This window comes from Aythya ferina (assembly GCF_964211825.1).
Source record: "Aythya ferina genome assembly, chromosome: 5".
Taxonomy (NCBI): domain Eukaryota; kingdom Metazoa; phylum Chordata; class Aves; order Anseriformes; family Anatidae; genus Aythya; species Aythya ferina.
The window spans coordinates 26,475,009-26,490,138 of NC_140301.1; the positions used below are offsets into that span (position 1 = coordinate 26,475,009).

Consider the following 15,130-nt stretch of genomic DNA (forward strand, 5'->3'; position numbering starts at 1 on the left):
TGCATAGCTCTCCTGTTTTTAATGCCTCAACAACATGGCCCTTCTTACGCTTGTTTCCCGATCATTTAAAACATCGTTTTGATGTTTCACAGAAGCAATAAACTACAGGTACACATGCTCCCAGGAAGATGTCAATCAAGAAAGATAAGCTACTGCTGCCCAGTCACTCAAAAAGTGCAATGGTCACTCATTCATGTGACAGGTATTAAGTTTCCTTTTTTTCTTGGAAAGCTGCATTTTTTTACTTGACATTCCTTCCTCCCTGTTGCTCATCTGTCTTGTAATGAACTCAGGTTGATATTTTACAGATGATTAAAGTATTTTACAAATCTATTCTTTCCAGTCTCATTTTTCATTAAAGCTGTATTCCAGTGGTGTTTGCTGAGAGCAGATTTACAAAATAATAACAAAGAAGAACTGAAGCAGTGGCTTTTAAAATTTCTGTCATCCAGATTCTGGACTTGATATTCAGCAATAAAAGGACCAAACAACCTAAATAATCTGTTGATTAGAATATTATGTCCTAAATAACAATTTTATTTTATACATGGATCAGTGATCACCATCAAAGAGGATTCATTGCTATTAGTAACCTCAAAAAGTCTCCAACAAGCAACTCATGAACATCGCAGCTGTTATGCAGCAATGAGCTAAAACTACAGAAAACCCAGCTCCTTCTCAGGTATTGAAGACCACAGATGGCCTCTGTATGTTTGCACAGGGCAAGGAAAATAATATGAACACAGTAACAAGAAACTGTAAAAAGTCAAATAGCACTGAATAACATTCAAGTGCATTTGGGAAGAGCTAAGTACACTCACAAAAAGATTAATGTGAATAAAACATTGTGAATGAAGGAGAAAATAGGGTCAGGGAAGAGGGGAAAAACTGAGGATGAAGGAAAAGGGCAGTTCAGAGAATAACATAATGGAAGTAGGAATTCAGTATCCAAGTAGATATTTCACTATAAGTGGTATTTGAATAATAAAAAAAAAAATACAGATCAAAGCAGAATTTAACAAATTATAAATGCTTCATTTCACATGCAACTATTTGCTCATAGAAAGCAGCAGAAGAATACTTTTTTGCTGGAACTGCCAATTTTTACTGAAAAATCCAAATGATTACTACCTGTGATTTTTAAATTGCAGTGTTCTGAAACATTTTTATTGCATTTTTATCAATATACAATGAAGCACATTCAGATTTAATTTTTGTAAAAATTAAGGATAATAACAACATGAAAATTTGTTCTTGTTCATGTCACAGTTACGTTTCCATTCCACTTTTTTCAAAGCTGTTTTGTCATTCCTTTCTACAAATAATAGGGACTCATAAATATCTGCAACTATTTGCATGCCTTTTCTGCTTCATTTTGTTCCATCACATTGACTTCGGTTTATGATTCTGTAGTAACTTCAAGTACGTGATGAACAGACAGGCAAAGAAATAGAAACAATTAAGCTAAAAGGCAAAGGCAAGGAACTAAGCAAAGTGGATTTAGGATGAAAATAAGGACTGAATCCAGCTTTCACAGAAAAGAAAAATGAGCCAGAAACAAAGAGGCTGAAGACCAGAGACTGTGCAGTCTTGGCATGGGCAGACAGAAGAGTATCTGTGACATTGACTGGCAATGCAAAACTTGACTCTCCTCACAATGGTTTCAGCATACAAATGAATTTATACATTCAAATCAGCTAAATGGTATAATGGCAAGCCAATGAGGAAATCATAAAAAAATTAATATTCTGGATTTGCACAGAGAAGAGGGAGCAAAGGTCACATACTTCATTACTGGCATGCTATACACTGGGAGAGGGAGGAACTGATAAGAAAAAAAAAAATCACTGAAAGACCATATCCCACTGATGGTTTAAACAAATGCCATGCAAGCCACTTAATTGCATTTCTACATTTTAATTTGACTTTGCAACCTTAATGTAACTTTTATGCAAGGAAGGCAGCCTCAGAAATCAAGACACTTTCCAGTATCCTGATACAATGCACTTCTTGTTTCTTTGCCCTTTTTCATATTAGCACAGAGAATCAACATACAAATAATCTCAAACCTAGCCTGGGTCCCATAGTCATTTTGGGGCTGATGTTTCAAGTAGAGAACATGCACTGTTAATTTGAATTAACTGAAACACGCTTCATAGTCAAATATACAGATATATCCATTGTTGTGTTACAGTCATTTTGCTAAACTATTCTCTTGAATACAACTGAAAATGGAAGGCTGACTTTCTGTGTCAGTGGAGCAAGGTGAATTATCCTTCTTTGGATGGATTTGTGTGTTCTTTTCTTCTAATGTTACTTATAAACCTAGCCTGCTGCCTTGAATATTCTTCATTAGAAACGGAAAAGACTGAAGAGCCTCCAGCATCAAAGACAAATTAATAAATGTATCTACAAAATAAAGAGTGCTGTCATTGTATTTGATGCTGAATTTGATGCTGAATCAATTTGATGCTGAAAGTACAACTGCCTACATGTACATATTCAGTGCCAGAAAATTCTGTTACCTGTTTAGAGTATATGCTTTCTGTATCCCAATCTTTTTCTTCAGCAAAGCGAAACTGTGTAAAGGAATCTCCTACAAAACAAAAAGAAATAAAAAACATCTTTATCTTTTTTTTTTTTTAAATACAGCAACCTCCCCAAAATTCCAAACCCTACAGAAGTAATGTTAATCAATAAGCCTCACATATTAAGAAATTTTTCTGCTGCATTTAAAATAGGAAATTCCTCTTAGCCAAAGTACAACCGAATGATCTTTTAACATCTTGCTTACAAAATTGTTCTGAGAAAGGCACAACAGATTAAAAATTGAACGAGGCGGTGCTGGATGCCATGTCAACAAGCAGGACCTTCACTGAAAAGTCTGATTTGGATAACACAATAAGAATAGGTACAATATTCAGAATGCATTATTAACAGCTTTGAACATGCTGTAGATACACCTTCTCTATCAACATGCAACCCCCTCCTAAACTGGATTACAAACATACTGGAAATCAGTTTGTACCAGCCAAGTAAATACTTTTTGTTGACTGGTTGCTAAATTCTCCAAAATCCCTCTTTCTTGAACTAGTCCTTACTCCAGCATGCCATCAAAAAATGGCACCGACGCAAATGAAGCATGAATCTTAATGTGTATGCACAAGGAACTGAATTAAAAGAAAACTTAAATAGGGCCAGTTAAACTACACACATAACCTCTAGCTATGGCTGGAACCTACCATGTTCCTCCCACACAGAAGTAATTTCCTCTTTCTATAGGTGGGTTATTATTTTGCTGTAAATGATTTCTATTGCAGTACCCCACTGGGTTTTGAAAGACAGTTCTATAAGCATATTCACTGCAAAAATACACCAAAATTCCAAGAAATAAAAAATAAATAGTAAGGTCTATCACAGATGAAACATGAAAGATTAGAGCTGCAGAGAATGAGATAGAACCTACTGAAATACTTAATCATCATCACTGGAACTACCAGGAAAACTTTCTAGGATCTTATGTGTTAAAATCTTTACGTAAAACAGTAATTAAACCATATTCTAACATTGATTACCCACAGTGTATATTCGAAAATAATTCTGGAATAATTAATACATGTTAATAGTTGATGATATATATATATCATATACACACACACAAAACCAATATTCAGACTTTTCACCAAGCAAGTCACATTTTAAATGCTTCTATTCAATATACCACTGTCTGCACATTTTTAAACTTGAAAATCAATCATTTTAGACTCTGGCACCATTTAAAGAACCATTTAGTTTAAATAAACAAGTAAAATGGAAGGTGTGGGGCACACACACTTTGTTACACTTACAGTTCTTATTATCAACTCACAATGCATATTTGTGAACAAATATGCCATAAAAAATTCTCAGGAACAAGAGAATCTGAAAACCAGATGATGACCCGAGGTCTAGATTCAGTATGTGATAGCACAAAGCACGTATGCTGCTGATGCAGAGCATGGCATATGTCTTCTTAGACCATGCAGTTTGACAACAAATAGCTGTGTAGGGATCGCTATTAAAAAGAAACAGTTGAATTATTGCATGAAGGAGATTAAATTTGATTCTGGAAAAAATAAGTTATTCCACGTGCCTAACTGCAGATGCAAACGCTTAACTTGAGCACCCACAGTGCAAACAGCACCACTGTAAGTGAATCCCTCTGTTTCAAAACGTCTAGAACAAATAACTAAAGCTGAAATTTAAAGAAATCCAGATTCAATCTTCATTCTCATGATTTTACAATAGACAGTAAAACAGGCAGATTAATTTATGTATTAACCGCACATATTTTAAAGGTTCGATTTAGTTACAAATGCAAGTTTTTATTGGAAAAATAATTAAGCCAAGTGATCCTCAGAGTATTTATACTATTAGAACAAAGCAATTTATGTTTTCTTCAAGACAAAGGAGTAAAATTAAAGAAAAGGATAAGTTGGATGCTCTAGGTATCTGAGAATGACCAGATGTAAAGCAGTTGGACATACCTACTGCATGAGAAAAATCAGCCAGGATCAAAAGCTGGTTTATGATTCTCCACACTCATAAAGTTCAGAATAATAGATCAACAGATACCAGATACTCTATTGCTGAATTAAAGGCTATGACTTAAACTGTAGTTTAACTGGGCTCTTTAAATAAATTAACAAAGCATGCCTTTCAAATGGAAAAGCAATAACTACAATTCACAGTAGCACATTTAATGCAAATTATGTTAATGAGAATGTTGGTCTAACCAATTATCTTTTCACAAATTCCTTTACCCTGAAAATAATTTCCTTTTGTGCCATGAATACTAATCAAATGTCTTACAATTGCTCCAAGTTCCTTCCAGTGTAAGAAGTGCTTTTCTTCAATTGAATAGTTTTTATCTTACTTACAAACATGACTTGGCCTTCAAATACACAGCAACTAAAAATAATACGCTCAAGTAAACCTTACACACCATTTTTGATAAGTTTCACAATGTCTTAATAACCCTTTTTATAACATGCAACCTTACGATGAAAGAATAGCAGTTCTAAAACACCATGCTTTCCTAACACTTGAATACATTTTAAAGCTAAATCAATTGATTCAAATAGAACACGTTTCATAGTCTCATTAGCCCAATTATCTCTTCATATAAATATTCACTGAGTAGTGGATAAAACAAATCCTCCCTCTAACCTGTAATAAACATTTTCTAATACCTGAAATTATAAGGAGTATGAAAGTTGAAACACTGAAAAAAACATTTCAGCATGAAAACAAAACTGACACTCCAGTAGCATAATTTTGTTCACTTCGACTTTCTAATTCATTAGAAACAAAAGACACAAAACATGACTGAAGATAGAAGAAAAATATTCTGTGCTTTTAGATTTCAACAGGTTTTCAAATTGGGGGTGAGTGGGAACAACCAATGTAACATGGTTGCACATGTTCTGACATGACATACTGAAGAACTGTGAAGACAAATACAAGAATCTAAATAATTTTTTAAAACAGAATAACAGAATTTATCTTCTCCCAAACAAGCCTTTCTGATAAACTCACTTGGGGTTTTCCAACTTCTGTTCATTTTCCACTTATTTTATTATGGGAGCTCAAGCCTCTATCTACATGTCTGTTTGGTCAGCAAAATTATATGCAATAAATTTATGCTGGCAGTATGTAGCTGAACCAAATAAACCACATCAGAAAACTACAACTCAGCTACATCTGGGAAATTAACAATGAGACCCCAAATATCTCAAAAAGCACCCTGCACCTGCTGCTATGCTGGCTAAAGCTCTTCCCAAGTTACCGCATTGAGAAATTCCCACCAAAGATTAAAACATCTATCTTTATTCTAAAGATCTTAGCCAATTCTGCAAGTTATCTCCTTCTCTCTGTATTGATCCTTTGTTCATTACCATAAACAATGTACCATCAATACCAGCTATCTGCCAATCTTCTTCATAGGCTTCAAAAATGAAGGCGGAAATAGATGTTAGAGTGGGAAAAAAAAATCAGATTCTCCAACTTAACACTTTTCTGCAGTGAAAAACAATCTGAGTTGCAGAGCTCAGGCAGGACTGATGCTTGAAATCTTACACAGCATCAGTGGTTCATACAGGAATCTGACCAACTCTCTCGAGGAGTCAGGAGGAGAACAAGCAAAATTTTCTTTTCTTATATTAGCTCAAGACTTCCTGTAGAAGATCCGAGAGAGAAATCTATAGATCAAAGGAAAAGGTAGGGAACTACTAAGTCATGAATTTTGACCTAACTTATGAGCACAAAGAGAAAGCTAAAGCTTACCAGCCGTTTGTGATGGATTACTTATGAGTGCAACTTTCTCTAGCTGGAGGAAGAAGCATGAGGAAGAACTTCCACCTATCTGTGCCTTGCTCTAACTAGGAGATTTTGAAAACAACATGGAAACAGCAAGAATGGTGGAACAGGCAACTTGGGATGTCATCAGAACCAAAACATTTTTCTTATTGTTACAAAATATTTCCACATGTTGGGATTTACAGAGCAGTCTATCTACAATTGATGCTTATTTTAAATAAAATATCTTTGGAGAAATATGACAGTAGATTTCCCTTTATAGGACACCTGATGGTTCTCCTTCTTTTCTCCTACAAAAGGAGACTTACTGATACACAACAAATTGATTAGAAATATTCCTCCAACCCTAGAGAATCTATGTTCTGCAAGGGGTTATTATAAATAATTGTATACACATTATAAACAGATAGAATAATGTGGCCATAGAAAAGTAGCATATATTATAGGGAAGCAGACGTTTGGAAGACACAAAGCTTCATGGCAGTTCTATTAACATCACAGATTTCTTTTTAGTATTATTATTATTTATTTCTCTACTTTGATAGCATACACACTGTAACTATTACTTTTACTATGACTAAGGCTGCAGTGCTCTACTTAGGAAATGTGCCATACACATAGACTGAGTAATAGCAATTTTCAGAACGTGGGCATACAAAAACAACAGATAAAGACCCTGTAAGAACTCAACATCTATTAATTTTCTTCAAATATTATTAAGATCACTACATGCAAGTAACTGCAAAGTCTGTCTTTTATCAAGAACATGACAGCTATTTCCAAACAACGTGCCTTCACCACAAATACTTCAGCACAACCTACAGTTTTCCCTGGCTCTGCTGTTCACCAGTAGGCTGCAGAGCAATGTATTACAAAATCCAGAAGGCTTACTGCACAGCTCAGCATAAACATTGGAACTCGCAAAAGAATATATATCCATAGGAAAATACTTTTAAATAACATTCTTCTACTGACACCAGTAGAAGATCTTGAGCTCTGTGCAAATATATCAATGCCAAAGATACTTGTAGCCTGCGCTGTGAACTGTAAAGCATGTTTGTAACCAGACTCACAAAGAACAATGTTCAAAATTAACTCCCTGACACAACCACACACTGCTACTAGTCATGTTAAAAATAAATAAAATAAAATAAAATAAAATAAAATAAAATAAAATAAAATAAAATAAAATAGCAGGATAATTTGATCAGGGTTAAACCAAATCCACAAAAATTTAAATCATGTTTCATCATGTTGCAGAGTAAGAAAGGAGGGATCTTGGGAAACTGGGGCCACTTCTGGAACAAAGAGCTTCTACATCGGAAGAACAGGGTGAATTTAACATACAGAGGGACTAGTTGATTTTCAGAGGTTCCTTCCAACCTCAGTCATTCCATGATTTTGTGAACAAGGCTGCAGCCTCTTGAAAACCAAGGTCAGATGCTAGTTTTTCAATTGAGAAGGACAGCAAAGCCAACAAGTGCCAGAGAACATAATGGTTAAAAGAAAAAAAAAATAAAGAGGGAGAGAGAGAAAAAAAAAAACATAGAATTTCTGTTTGTTTTCTTTTTAGTAAAAGTTAAAGCAGAGGTTAACAATAGTCAATAAAGGAAAACAGAACAAACAAAAGGGTATTCAAAGATGTTCAGAGAAACAAACAGCAGTACTTCTGCTTCTGCATGAAGACAGGTGACCAAGAAATAAGCCAGAAAAGGCTGGGCCCCTTGCCACCTGATGGTGCAGATGCCACAAGTTTGTATGGATGCAAGAAGGGAGAGATTAGTGCAAGGAGAACTTAAATTTAAATACAAAGATTCCATATCTGGCTCTGGAAGTCCTTGGGACATAAATTGTTGCAGGCTATGAAAGTATTTGGGAAAGTAGCCTGTCAGATGGCATGTTCAAGCACCTCACCTCAGATAGACCCTGCATCTACTTCAATACAACCAACCTCAGTCTAAACAAAGGTCTAGTTTTTATCTGTTGAACTCTACAGTTAGTTATCTTAATTAGTCATCTTTCTACAAGAAAAACAGGAAGAAAGAGTAGGGAATGCACAGATATGTTTTTATAGTTCTTTTTGAGTTGATTCAAATTTTATGTCTGCAGTGCGTAAGGAGACAACAGACACAACTATGTATCTGTTGTATCTACCATGCAGGAAACCACATAGACAGCACTAAGCAGACCTCTCCACTTCGTTAATAACTTTTCCACATTTTCTTTAGTGCATCAATACTTTTTACATGCAATTTTTCTTAAATATTTCATGGCAATAGGTCTTAGAATGCAACAAAAATGCAAAATATTAAAACAAAATGCATTGGGGAAAAAAAAGCATCCAAATGCAGTAGCCTTATGTCCTTTTCATAAGCAGCAATTCCATCTTGTCCATGATTCACTTTTTTACTGAATAAACATTAAAATGATATTTAAGTGTGAACTTACTGATTTCCCCACAGGTTAAACTTAAACCTTTCATTAAGTTTAAGCTAGTCACCTTAAATATTTACATTTTTCCTGATGCTTTATGACATTTTCTAGTGTCGTTTTTCTCAGGTTACTAATTTACGACATACTTAGTGATTTTTAAATGTCATTGCAACCAACTTGGAAGATGAGACAAAGTATAAAACTCCACAGAATACGCTGGGTTTTGAGCAGTATCACTGAGAAGAAAGGCTGAAAAAAGGCAAAGATCCCCAGGTCACTTAATGCATAAACACTCCTGAGCAGAGGAGCAGAGACTTCTCGTTTATTTATGTTTAGTAGTGGGAGGAGGGCACAGCAGGAAGTGCAAGGTGACAGTCTCCCTACAAATTCTCTTCAGGATGCAAGGGGTGGGCATCTTAGTATCTTTTGGTAAGCTGCAGGACTGCATTCACTGGCCTGGTTTGTTTTGTGGTGGTTTTTTTTCGTTTGTTTGTTTTTGCCTTGTCTTATTTAAACAAAGTTCCATGTTAACCAAGTCCACTACATTCATTTAGATTATTGTTCATTCTACCTCCCAAGTCAACAGTGCATTCAATACTGTTGTATTGCAGCTGGAAGGTGGGAATGCCACACAATTCTTTATATCAGATTTATTTTTGCACCTCGCCATTTAAGAAAACTTTATATCTACTTGTCGTGCTTAACTAAGAGCAATTGCATTGCCTAAATTTGCAGTAGGCAAACCACCATTTTCTGTAAATATGCTGCTAGAATATTTGGCCTGAAAACTTCAAAGCTCTTCAAATATCTTTGAGAGATATACAAAGAGCAGCAAACAAAATAACTTCACTCCACATTGTACCTCCTTCAAAAAAACCCTCTACTTTTCAAAAATAAAGACGACAATAATCTCAGAGCTAACAAGTTAACAATTTTAAGTAATTCTTTATTTTAAGCAGCCTGCTATTTTTGTCCTGATAATAGTCAGAAAAAAAAAAAAAAAAACTTGGCAAATTAGAGAAAAAAGTCTGTTAACTGAAGTTCTTACAGATACAAACATTGGGAAACTTCTCTTTCCCTCTCCCTCTCCCCCTTGCCTCCAATTTTAATAGCAGACAAGTCATGAAAGTTTAAAACAATTTGACAATTCACTATTCAAGCTTCAATTTTAGGCATTTAAAGCCAGTCAATTTTTGTCGATGGTACCAACATACATTCTTTGGCAGCCCTTGCACTATTAGAATTTCATAACCCAACAAAGCTATTCTATTTTTTTCTTAGTGTTACAGTTTTATTTGCCACTCTGTACTTGACAGAACATTTACAACAAAGTGCACGATTATAGAATCAATAAATATTATTTATGCTGCTGTGCTGGGTATTTTTAATAACATCACTTCAGAATTAGTTCCTTTTTTCCCTAAAGTAGAATTCACTGTTAATGAAAGTGGTACAGGACACCATGTCTGTAAGACTTTCCAAAGCATTCACAATTTATAAATACAGGCCTAAAAATATTCAAGCATTTTGATATACTGAGTATGAGGCTTGGCTTTCTTGCAATAAAACATGAAAAGAGATACAGCTTCAGAAAACAAAACACAGGAGGATTTTCTTCTGATACATTAACAAAATGACAAGGATTAAAATTAGCAAAGAGCAAACCATTTCTATAAGCATGCGAAAGCCTGGGAAGTTTTTGCACATGCAAGGTACTCCTAACTCTCCAAAGACATGAAGTGCACTGGCTTATCAGAGAGTTCTCAGCATCAACTTAAAGCTAACAGCAGACTGTTAAGCATTCATTTCAGATGAAAAAATCCAAGCAAGCAGCATACTGGATTTGTCTTACTGAAGGCTAGGAAGCCACTACATTCTCAGTCCCATTTACATTTCTAAGGAAAAAAAAAAATCTCTAAAAGCTAGAAGCCTAGCTTTATTTTTAAAGAAACTTTCTTTTTATAAAGTTATAATTATCTACAGAGGAGTTTTCCCATTGCTACATATGAATTGTTCAATGCAAAGCTTAAAACTCTGTGTTAATAGAAGTTCAGTTCTTCTGAAAAGTGAAAAATAATTGCTTACTGTCTACAAGTCTTTGGGTCATGCTAGAAAGGAAGCTGTAGCCACATACAAGCTTCTGCTCATCTTCTTTATCAGGTACCTTTATGGTATTGTAATGAATTTACTGGAAATAAATAAAGCCTGGGTTAGTTAGCTGAAGTAAAATCATCAGTGTCTGCAGTGTTGGCCCTGGGCTGCCCCTGAGCAGGGCGCAGCATTCCATGTTCCTACCTTACAATACCTCCTAGCAACGTACCTGCAGCCTTCTTACTCAAGCTCTCCTTGCATGGCAGTAACAAGAAGTACAGCTGTCACACAAGTTAAAAAACATAAAGAGATGATATAGAATGAAGAACTACAGTTTTGTGGATGACAAACACCATCTGGGCTGCATATTTACCACTGACACAGAGTGATTCGTGGGTCTGAATAATGCACATTTGTTTTTATTTAATTATCCTATGTTCATATCGCACAGGATTGAAATGTGTGCTCTAGTGTTCATTTTTAAATATCCCCTTGGAGAATTTGTTTTCCATCACTGTACTGACATACTATTAAATAGCATCATAGATATATCAAATCTCAGTTTTTTAAGTATTGAAGGAAGTGATGTATCAGGTAATGAAAATAAAGCTAAAAAGAAAAAAGTGTCATATATACTGACGAGACATACTCACTTTCTATCACTGTTTATTTGGGGATTTTTCTGTGATCTAGTTCTGCAGTCCAAAAATATGGCTTGCAGATTACTCCTTAATGTATGTTAATGTTGGGTTAAAGCTTTCCATGCCTATTCATTCATCACCCTGCTTGTTCGAGCCTTGCTTTTATGGTTATTTTTTAGCTTTTTATATTGTTTAAATCAATTCTTCCAGATTTCTGACCATGATTGTGGTATTTAAAGTCTCTCTCGCCTACCTGGAACACAGCAAACAGGTGCTGATCACCAAGTTCTTTACTTCAGCAGAAAATAACCTGTGAATCACACAGAAAGAACTAAGTACTCTCTCCCCTTTGCCATTTCATATTGCACTGCTTTGTGATAAACATTTCACTGTGCTCAGAAATACACGACACCTTTCGAACACTATTCTTAGTGTTTGCTTTCATTTTTAATGTGGCGAGAACATAGCGCTTCAAAGAACCAGAGTCTACTAATAATTTTGGGGTGACAACAAGGTCTAGGCTGCACTCACAAGCCTGTTGATAGCCTAACATACAGCCTCATCATTTGATGAAAAGATGAAAAGTCACCTCTTCTAGGTGCCAGAGGAGTTTTTTCACAGGCTTCAGCTAGCAAACATTATTGTTGCACATCTAAAGGTCAACTCAAAAATGGGAACAATCTTCTCTGCTGGGAAGGCGAGTACTGGGAGTGGATGGAAGGAAAAAAGTCTCCCTTCACTGCCACCAAGAAGAAGATGTATGGTACTGCAGTGCTGTAAAATACAGCCCATTTACAGACTTACAACATCTTTCGTAAAACTCTAAAATCTACAAACGAATTAAAGATCTAAGATTTGTATTTGTTACCAGTCCTACTACCACCAAAACAGCATCTTCCTGCAGAAGGCTGGTACTTAAGTAAACATTTTAAAATCACTTAAAAAAAAAAATAATATGGCTACTACAGGAGCAAAATGAAATTGAATGCTCAGATGAATGATGATCTGGTTAAGGACTTACGCAAATTCTAACAAACCAAGCCACTAAGCTCAATTTAGCAACACCTTCGCTTTGTAATATTCCACAGCACCCAAAGGGAGGAAGTAAATTTTGCTTGTTTTTCACATCACCTGGCTTGTTTTTGCTAAGTGCAAGCAAACAATGAAGTCATTCTAACATGACTCCAAACTTTCCCAAAATGCAGTAAAAGTTAACAGTAAAGTTAAAGCTTTAACTTGTTAAGAAGTGAATTAAGGAATTGATCATATTCTCACTTAAAGGACAAAAGACAAACGCTTCCAGACGATTGTATATCCATTGAGGAACTTCCAGTTTTCAGAAGACAGACTTCAAAGTATTTAGAGATTACACATTATCTGTCTAGTAATATCATGCAGAGGCTTGCAGAACCACTTCCCACAACACATTATTTTCCAAGTGTTTTCAAAGTCACAAAAAACAATAGTGGAATGAGTACTTCCCATACAAACTTGCCACTAAAGGTCTAAAGGTCCAATCAATCATTCAATAAATAAAAGTCTATTTGGGTCTGTTAAACTACTGCAATAATTCAGTTGCATATTACATACGGGGACATCTAGGATTCTCTCTCTACAAGTCGAATTAAAATTTACTTGAACTGCCAAAGCTCACCTGCACTTTATTCTTGAGACATGAATTTTTGTAACCAGCTCCCTTACCTACATCTAATCCATGACGAATTACTGCAGAAGCTAAACATACTGCAAAGCCAGCTTAGATGGATGACTCACAACTAGGAATTAGCCCTATTGGAGGGAAAAGCAAAACCAAAGACAGTTTGGGAAGATATCACACACTTCTAGTAAAATATGTTTAACTTATCAAATCTTCAAATCTTAATCTTAACTGTGACCTCAAAGGTAGGGTGGGGTACCTATCACAAAAATCTTAGAGTAACGTCAGGTGTAAAAAAGGTACAATGGATTGTCATCCAATTATACTTAGTGATCAAAAAATAGATTGCTGTACTTTTAGAAAAGTGTTTCATTGCATTATGTAGTACCACAACATTTAAGACTAATAATTCATCAGTATTACACCTTAAAAAAGTGCAATAAAATAAATGCAAAAACACCCTTAAATGCTGAAAAGCTGTGCATCTCACTAGTTCTATGAAAATGAAGACACAACAGTTGAATATGACTCACATCTAAAATACATATGAAAAATATTGTCGCCCTTAATTGAATGCATTCAACTCAGAGAAATAAAACAAGGCTTGACAATGGATAATCTTAGAAACAATCTTCTATGACTTCTGTGACTGATGAAATGCACACCAGGAAATTTCAGAAAATGCCACCTACAGAATTCATAAGCAATCTTTCTGTTTATCTTGTATACATTTCATTGTGAGACTTTCCAAGCAAGGTAATAAAAGGGCGATGGAAGTCATCAGCCTTACATTACGCCAGACTTACTCAAGGATATTTACAATGCAGATACCTCAATCCATTTTCAGTCATAGATAAAATTATGAGCAGAAACCAGTTGCTATTTTGCAAACCCATATTACGCTAGTGGGTGTTTTAAAGAGGCCTCTAAAACTTCTGGCCTTAAAATTAAGGTGCCTAGTCTGTGGTAGCCTGTGCAGCTGGTTGTGCCAGTGGGCATATGAGTACATTATATTCAGTGCTCACTACTAGTTGAACCTGCAAACAGGAAAGCAGCAGCCATGTCCACTGGCTTGGGCTGGACAAGCCCCAGGGACTCTGGGCTGAGCAGAAGGAATCCACCAGAGCTGCTGACAGTAGCAGCTGCTTATAACATCCCTTAACAATAACAATCAAGGAACTCGCTCTAAATTTTTTATTCTGAATAATGAAGGCGAACCTCTTCATAACCATCACACAATGTAAGGAAGAAAACTAAAACTGTATCTCAATAATTCAATCAGTGCAAATTTCTTTTGATAGATGTGCTCAGTGTGCTTGAGTAAGACTGTCACTGTGAAAGAATATGAAGTAAGACAACAATGTTTTCTACTTTTTTCTTTGTGGCTAGAAGGTGAGCATGTTTCATGAAAATGCGCAGAAGTGAACGTGGCTACCAGATGAAGGAGATGCCAATAGATAAGAGCCAGATTCATGACTGGTATCATTTTGGTATAACAAGGAATATTATATCCTATGTACAATACTGCCATAAGCAAATGTGAAAATGTCAAGAGACCATCAACTGGAAAGTACCATACACATATGCTAGATTCAGATAAACCATTGGAGAGGTTCATTCACTACATGTCTAATGCATCATTGAATGTATTTGATAAAGTTAAGAACAAAGGGAAACGTGGCACTGATTATGTTATCATTAAAATCTTTTCATTGGAAAATGTGTCTTCATGTATTTCTTTCTTTCTTCAGTTTGAGAAGCTGAGTTTAAAAGGCATTATAAATTCTAATTCAGATGATTGTAAACATTGCATTTGGTATAGTAAAGCGAATTACTTCTCCCAGCTTTTGTCATCCAAATGTGTCCTGAGAGTCACACATATAGACTGTATGTTTAAAACAATTACGAAAACTAAAACTGCTGGGCCTACTTTGAATCACAAGTAATTCCA

General features: G+C 35.4%; 1 protein-coding gene across 1 annotated transcript in view; it reads right to left on the minus strand.

Moving 5' to 3' along the window:
• The window catches only part of AVEN (apoptosis and caspase activation inhibitor), a 97,735-nt gene that overhangs the window by 4,074 nt on the left and 78,531 nt on the right, over positions 1-15,130 (minus strand). Inside the window, exon 3 of the mRNA XM_084520009.1 lies at positions 2,526-2,596. Within this exon, the coding sequence (XP_084376135.1) occupies positions 2,526-2,596 (71 nt within the window). The remainder of the gene's footprint in view (positions 1-2,525; positions 2,597-15,130) is intronic.